We start from the raw sequence: 8,431 nt of genomic DNA, 5'->3' as shown, positions 1-8,431 counted from the left end.
CTGTCCCTTCTCTGTCATAAAAAAAGCGTTATATAATTCCAATAACATAAATCCAAATAGACCAACAACGGACGAAAAATCCATTATGACCTGCTGACTTCTAAAACATGTCATCAGGTCAAAATGCTGCAAACAAGCAATTATGTCATAAGAGATGGTCATAAAGTACAAAGCTGATAAAACAATGTTAAGTGTGTTTTCTGAGCTGATAAAGAAGGTGTATCTCCAGGGCCCCAACCAGAACATTTCGGATCAACATTTCTTTCTAAAAAACAGTGTAACCACATTTAGTATGCAAATCAAGAACAAACAAATTAATTAAAATTCACCTGCACAGTTGATTAAATCATACATGATTCTTGTGAACTCTATTTACATTTTCTTTTCTCTTTCAAAGTGACTAAGGTGTGACAGCATTAGAAAAGGTTACGTCTATAGAAACGTGCAGCAGCATATCAAAGCAGCGATCGGTAGATATGTTACATAAGCCATTTTTCATAAATCTGTTGTTGTACCTGTGTCTTTCTTTCGTATGCTTCCTTTCATCAATGCAAACATCAAATGTTGACATTTACATTATCTTGGACAGAAGCCCGTGTTGACAGGCGTCACTTATCCATCTCACACCTGCTTTGAGCGCTGATTAGACTTAACGTGTTCAACACACGTGTTCGAACACTCCTTTTGTGCATTGAATCTTACTGAAATCTGATTTCATCAGTATCATTAAAAAAAACCTATCATTAAGACTTTTGCAAACTGGAGAGCCATTGTTTCAGCAAGTTCAATTTAAGAAATCTTGTATTTGTCTTTTTAAAACAGAAAAAACAATAGAAACTGTCTTTTAGGGGGTTAGGGTTAAAATATAAAGACGTCCTGTACTTCCATTTTCCGCTTAAACAAGTGAAAACTTTGTACAAGAGCAACAATCAGAGCAAAGTCAAGAAAGAAATACATCCTTAAGTATTACTTCTTAAGAGTTTCGATGCATTTGCCCCACCAGAACTTCGACTTTTGATCAGATATGATTTCTTGTAGCAATACGAGCAAACAGCCTGCTCACTCAAACCTGAGAGATGATTGCAGAAAAAAAAACATACAAAGAAATCTATCATGTGAAGTAATTAAAAAACAATACAGACGATGGAAGAATTTTGTCTTCATGCTGGACCATATAAGCTGATGGATATTTAAGTTTAATTCATAATTTGGGAACCAAGTTGAGAGTAAATTACAGTGAATAAAGAATATCTATTTATATAGAAATGAAAAGGTTTTATCAATCTTAAAATGTTGCAATTATTATTTTATATTCTTACTTTTTTAATCCTCACAATGAGTGATACTTAAAGCACTAGTTGAATAAAGTCATAGTTGATTAAAGCCGAGGTAGGCAGTTTTGGGGTTCTCAGTGAACAAGAATTTCACTTTGGGCATGTTGTAATTCAAGTGGACCTTTGCACCTTGTCTCGGCTCTGTTTTCAGGCTTAGAGAGAGAGGGTGTGCCTATTGGCTGTTCTACAAATGCAAACCCACAGGCCCGTCCTTTCAGATCATGAAAACAGGGCCAAATTCGAGCTTCTACAGCAACCAATCAAAACTCCACACAGCATATTTTCAACAAGGTGGAGGAGTGATCTTGAAAGGTCACAGTACAGAATATTTCATTACACGTAAATTCCACATTACATTTATTTAACTTGCACTCTTTATCCAAACAGACTTACAATAGGCTGTGCAATAAACCATGTAGGTACACCTTCCAAAAGTGAAAGAGCAATGCAAGTACATCACCTTCATCAAATATGCTGAGACCTCAAGTGCTACACAGAGTCTACTTATGTGACTTGTTGATGTGGACTAGCAAGCAACTGAATCTCTTATGCTTATTCTTTCTACATTTCCACTCACGACACAGGAAGATCTCGCAGTCACACTTAAGCCCTTAACACTGCTCTGTCACACTTTCACCACCAGGAGGCAGTGTAGCCTTTTTTATTGGCACAGGGAACGCTGACAGTGTAGTGTTAAACTTTTCACGGTGATAAAATAGTAATGTTCAAGTCATTTATTTGAGTAAAAGCAGTGATACAACATTATATACTCAATTTTAAAAAACAAAAACAAGTCCTGCATTCAAAATTTTACTTACATAAAAGCAGAAAGGTATCAACAACATGTACTCAAAGTCAGTCAGTCAGTCAGTCATTTTCTGTAACCGTTTGTCCTCGTAAGGGTCGCGGGGGGCTGGAGCCAATCCCAGCTGTCATCGGGCGGAAGGCGGGGTACACCCTGGACAGTTCGCCAGACTATCGCAGGGCCGACACATATAGACGAACAACCATACACACTCACAGTCACACCTAAGGGCAATTTAGAGTCACCAATTAACCTGAGCTGCATGTCTTTGGACTGTGGGAGGAAGCCGGAGACCCCGGAGAGAACCCACGCAGACATGGGGAGAACATGCAAACTCCACACAGAAGGGCCCCCGCCCGGACCAAACCCCGTTCCAACCGGGATTTGCCTCACCTCTTGCTGTGAGGCAACAGTGCTAACCACAAAGCCACCGTGCTGCCCTTGTACTCAAAGTATCAAAATTAAAAGAATTAATTTGTCAGAATGGGCCCCATGCTCCAAATAAATTTCAACTCAAAACATGATTGGCATGAATGGATTTGTGCCAAATTTAAGAAATTCCGTTATGATGTTCTTGAATCATTCATAAGAATGAGAAGGACGCAAGGTCAGAATGATCCTGACCTTTGACCACCAAATTAAATTAGGATATCCTTGACTCAAAGTAGAATTTGGGTTATATGATATTCACAAACATAGGACAGAGAGAAAGACTGACAACCCAAAAACATAATGCCTCTAGCCACAAGTATCGCTGGCACAGAGAGGCATAACAAGCATTTGATACTCTCAAAAAAGTCACTCTGCTTTTCAAATTAACAAAATATTCCTGGGCAAAAACATGGTTTTATTCTTACTTACAAAACAGGAGTCAACAGGTTTCCGTTAGTCTAAATCTGAATGTCTTGAAAATAAAATGGGAATACCACAAAGATCACTTCTTGGACCTTTGTTGTTTGGCTCATATATCAGTGACATCGCGGAGTTTCCCACAAGAGTTGGGCGACAAATGTGAGCTGATGGTACTGTTATCTGTCGCAAGGTGACACTGGCTTGACAATTCCTGCCTAACCTTGAATGTTAAAAAATGACTCTACCTGTTACTCAATCAGAAAACTCCCTATAACAGACACTGTCTTCAACAAATATTAACTTTGTGGGGCTCATAGCAGTCCTGTTTTTTTTTGGCCGACTTGAACTATTGATTATAAAGGGGGGACATTTTGAGGCAATCAGATGAAAGAACCCCCCCCCCCCCCCCCGAAACAATGTCAACAAAGTTTAGAAAGTGGCTTCACATCTTTCTTGCAGGGCTGTCAGGTTTAATTATATTAAAAGTGTTCACCTCCCAAAGAAAATTTCCACATAAACATCCTGTTCTCAAACAAGACCATCTCACAGGGAACAGGGAGGAGCAAACAACACATCCTGTGAGCATTTACAAAGACCCATCGACAGGACACAGCCATCTTTTCATCTCCACAGGCACTGATCTTCTTATCAAGCCAGCAACAATCTAGTAACAACATCTCATCTACATCAAAACAACACTGAGCCTCTGTTTATCACTGCGGTGATTAAGGCAAGATGTGTCTTGTTCAAAGAAACTTGTGTGCGTCAAACAACACCTCCCTCCTCTCAGTGGTCCGTGCCGTTGAGTGTGAATGGGGCAGACATCAGTCTAGCCTCCAGTGTTACAAAGTGGCCGTTGGCATCCAGGCCTTAATAATTCCTTTTGCCTGTTTTGACTGACAATGTCGTGTGAATAGCTTTTCAGGTGCACACACTAGTGCTAATCAGGTGTAAAACAGGCTGGAGCATGAAAATGTGAGATCAGATTTAGCATTTGTAAAGTCTCACAGTCAGTAGTCTGAATAGTTTCTCTCACTAAGTGTAGCACTTTAACCCTTTGAAACCTGAGCAATTGGCTTGACGTCTCCCCAAAACACGGGAGGAGGGTGACGAGCAACTTAACAAAACATGGTCCAAAAATTTGCAAGAAAGGAGTAAAAAGTTACAAGAAAATTACCTTAAAATAAGCAAAACCATGAAACGTTTAAAAAAGGACTAGAAAAAGACCCCAAGAAATTACTAAAAAAATATATATTTTCTTCTTTTTCTGTAACATGTTTTAAGAAAATAACAAATAAAGTTTATAATAAATTGCAACATAGCACCAACTCCTTAAATGTCAAGTCTTTTAAACTTCTGTTGTTCAATATATAAAGGTTGACATCTCTCTCTTTTTTCATAACGTAGTCATCCTCCCAGTTATTTTTCAGATAATTTCCTTGTCACCTTTTACTTTTTTTTGCAGTTTGCAGGGCATATCTTGACAAGTTGCTCATTATGTTTTACCCCATGTTTCTGAAAGAAATCAAACAAATATCTTAGGTTTCAAAAGGTTAAATTGCTGCATTGAGGGATTGACAAGGGAAGATTGAATCCTAAGAACTTACAATTTAGGAAAAAGTAAAAACTTAAGCTTTAACCTAGTTAATTTATTATTACTTACTGCAGCGTCTTGGTTAGTCAGACAACAACCCACTGTTTTTTCAGTGCAGTCTTTGTGGTATCTCTTTTGATTTAAGTAGGAAAGAAATATGAATAATGTGTGCATGTGAGTGTAAACATAGTGTTGTCGTTGGACTTTGAACCTCCACGCTGGATGCTCACAGTGTCAATAGAGGGACTATAAGGCTTTGTTTTGCATGTTTACAACAATAAGAGGTTACGCAATTATGTCTTTTTTATGAAATAAAAATTCAAGTCATTTAAAAAAGCATCTGATTTTTAGAGCAACAAATATTTTGTTTTACATGAAATCTAATGGGATGAATTCATAACTGACTTGTCTAGGCCGCTCTCACATCACGTTGGTCATCCACGTTTCTCACATCCACTTCTCTATTTTAGTGCTGACAACAAGAAGGTGCAGTTTCATGGCAAGCATTGACAAGTACCAGATTAGGAGCAACAGTCTGCCTCTGGAGAAAGTGGGAGACGAAACTCTGACATGTTAAGACATGGGAGATTAAGTCAAAATATTAGTTGCTTCCTGGGAAAAAAAGCAGCACATGTCCCACTGCAGCTTGTGGCCACAGTAGTCCCTCTGTATGTTTATGCAATCATACTTTCATTAGTGGTGTTCTTTCAGGATGGCTCATTATGGAGATAGAACTGTCTCTGTATTATTTGTGTGAACTGATCGACACACCAAGTGCTAATGTGTAACCTGTGAATATAAAACATCTTCCACAAATATAGGAAAAGATATGTAAACTAAAAAAAATATATATTTTGCGAGTATAAAACTGTCCTACAAATACACAAATTCCCCAAACAAAAAAACCCTGTCAAAATCTGAATATTGTTTTAACATTTACAACTTTCAAATAGTTATTTGTGAATCCAGTTTCTATTTGTGAATTGAAAAGACTGAGGATCTCAGTTCTACATTTATGCAGAATTCTTGTTCTGAATTCTAATTCTTGTAGAATTAGATATTTTTGTAAAAGACTACAAATACAAATGTGTATTTTTCAGGGTTATCTATTTATTTTTGGTAACTTACAGAAATTACAAAGACACTTACATTTTTTTCAACTCAACAACACACAATAAAAACTTAGTATTTACATTTTTGACAAGTGCAGAGGTTTGCTTTGCACCTAGCAATAAATATTAGTTTAATTTGGTTTACAGTACAATTCAGACATCTTATACTTCAAGCAGAGGTAGACCAAACATGCCAGCATTTCTGATAAATGATGGAGCAGCTGTGGCTGTTGACTTAGTTGCCTTTGACAAAGGACTGGTAGAGGGACATCAACTGGGCCTGGAGGTCCTGAGCGTAGGGATCCAGCTTTTCCCTCAGGTCTTCAGCGTAGGGGGCCACCATCTGCTTCAGCAGATTGGCTCTCTGACTCAGCTCAACCTGGACCTTCTCGGTCATGGGGGTCACGCTGTCCTGGAAGTTCTGCAGGTGCTGGTCCACCCTCAGCTTCAGGTCATCTGTGTAGGGTCCCAGCTGATACTGCAGGTCCTTCACGCTCTGCTCCAGGCTGGCCTTCAGCTCCTCGCTCTTCTGCATCAGGGTGGTCCTCAGGGCCTCTGAGTCCATGGATTCGGCATAGGGGGCCAGCTCCTGTTTGAGCTGCTCCACTCTCTGCTGGATCTGGGCCTTCATGTCCTCAGTGTAGGGATCCAGCCTGTCCTTGACGGTGCTCAGCTCCTTTGTCAGTACTTTTCTCAACTTGTCAGCCTCTGCACTGATCTTGGTCATCAGGTCCTTGGCTGCAGGAGGAAGCTGCTTTTGCAGAGTGACTGCATACTTGCTGGCTATGTCAGTGCTGTCTGCCAAGCGGGCACTATGGGATGGACAAAGAAATTGGTAGTCCGTCAGAGGTCTGTGTAAAACCATATCTACCTTAGCCCTTTGATACCTGAGCAACTTGGCTTGCTTTCTGTCAGAAACATGGGGAGAGGGCTCAAGCAACTTGACAAGTAATGGCCCAAAAAATATAAGCAAGTAAAAAGTTACAAGAAAAAAAAGAAAGGAAAAAGAAAGAAACCAGCAAGAAATTGCTAAAGGGTGGTATTTTTAAATTTTTTCATTCGTTGGTTTAAATGCTAGTGAAACACATCTGAATGCAGCACAAGAAAACTAATGCTAATTCAAGTGATAAAGTGTTAACCACCACAGTCCTCTGTATCACATAACTTACTTGACTTCCTGTCCAAACTGTGATTTCCTGATCATCTGGAGGGTGTCATCAGCTGTCTGGGTGGCTTTGGCAATGTAGTCCCAAAAAGCATCAGTCAGCACTTCAAGCTGTGGTTTGGGTGCATCAGCATAGAAAATGTTGGCATGACAGCCTGTGGAATGGACAAGAGAACAACTTGAAAACAGCTTTTAGCAATTCAGTTTATTTTGATTGGTCTTTGTTGCTAAATATGGTTAGGCAATATATCCATATTATATTGATATCTGGGTATGAGTAGGGCTGTAGCTGATTCTGAAGTTCAATATGAATATTCAACAATTTGTGTGTGTGACAGCAGCATTCATGTAATATGGTAAACAAGTTAACTGCACTAACAACAGATCACAAATATGCAACATTTTTTGCAAACGCTGGATATCAAACAAAAGCCAGAGACTGTATCGTATTAACCTGCTGTGAGCTGTAAATTCACCACTTCTAAGTAGAAGAGCAAAGCTGATGTCCTCTAAGAGCTGCAAAGTCATGCCTCCTCTGTGCCGCTGCATTGTGTCCGCAGCTGTTTGTACCAAAGGGTAGCGTGAAAGTCAAGAGCGCTCACTCCGCAGCAAAGTCTGGGGCTAAAACATTACCAGAAGTATACTGCACAGCACACTAACAAGCAAAAACCAAAAAACAAAAACAAAAAATTACTACTTGACTTGAAGTAATCTCAGTCAAGTGAGGGGTCCTCGATTGATGATTTGAGTCTCTGACTTTCAAGTATCAGCCCTAGATATGAGGCTGAACATTGTTATAGATTTTGTGTGTTGTAATATCCTGAGTGTTTATTATATTGTTGATTTATGTTTCATCATATCCACCTTACTGATGATTACATGTAAACTCGAATTGTGTAAATATATTAAGTGAAAGTACCAATTATCAACCCTACAATACCATTGAATTACTGATTTTGAGGTATTTTGTCAAAAACAACTCATATCACCCACCACTAAAGGCAATGGTGCATTTTGTAGCTTTGACTATGTAGAAAGATACTTTAAAGTCAAAAACAAAAAGCATCTTACCAGACAGCACTGCAACGGCGAGTACAATGAACACCTTCATGACTGCTCCTCGCTGAAAAAACACATATGATATAGTTAACTTTCAAGCTGCATTGGAAATGTTGCAAGATTATGATATGTCTGCAAGTTTTTATTTGGAAATAAAGCGAAATTCTCACCTGTTTTTGGCTTGTGTGTATCTCTCTTGGTGTTTAGCGTGTTGTGAGTGCATCAGACTGGCGCGTCCATGTATATATACTGAAGCCACATGACAGTTGTAGTCAAGAGCCCAAAGTCCAGGAGTCCCTTCCATGTTGTCAACATGGCTCTGTTTTTCAGGGCTACACATCACATGACCGCCGACTTTATGATGCAGACACAATCTTTACAGGATATTATGTGGCTGTCTAACACCTTGCTCTAGTTCTCCACCAGAAAGCCTCCTTCAGGAAATAGTAATAAGGTATCCACGTTGTCCAGTTCTAACAGCCTGCAGATAACGCCAGATAACCTTGGTGT

General features: G+C 39.3%; 2 protein-coding genes across 6 annotated transcripts in view; both read right to left on the bottom strand.

Annotated features, from left to right (window-relative positions):
• Positions 1–8,431, bottom strand: part of LOC121945197 (meprin A subunit beta-like) — a 55,355-nt gene that overhangs the window by 15,262 nt on the left and 31,662 nt on the right. Inside the window, exon 1 of one of the 5 annotated variants that reach the window (XM_088084297.1) lies at positions 3,001–3,146. The exons of the other annotated variants lie outside the window; for them this stretch is intronic. The gene's annotated coding sequence lies outside the window, so the exon portion shown is untranslated. Of the gene's footprint in view, positions 1–3,000; positions 3,147–8,431 lie in introns of those variants that run through there. 5 annotated transcript variants of the gene reach the window in all.
• Positions 5,676–8,206, bottom strand: LOC121945195 (apolipoprotein A-IV-like). The gene is made up of 4 exons (XM_042489249.2): positions 8,092–8,206; positions 7,934–7,985; positions 6,867–7,017; positions 5,676–6,509 (listed from the first exon to the last, which is right to left on the bottom strand). Exons 2-4 carry the CDS (start codon positions 7,971–7,973, stop codon positions 5,933–5,935), a joined length of 768 nt encoding a protein of 255 aa, XP_042345183.1. The 5' UTR covers positions 7,974–7,985; positions 8,092–8,206; the 3' UTR covers positions 5,676–5,932.

This window comes from Plectropomus leopardus, chromosome 11, assembly GCF_026936395.1.
Source record: "Plectropomus leopardus strain MGB_pleo_1.0 chromosome 11, ASM2693639v1, whole genome shotgun sequence".
In the NCBI taxonomy this organism is placed as follows: domain Eukaryota; kingdom Metazoa; phylum Chordata; class Actinopteri; order Perciformes; family Serranidae; genus Plectropomus; species Plectropomus leopardus.
This window is presented reverse-complemented; position numbering and strand designations above follow the sequence as displayed.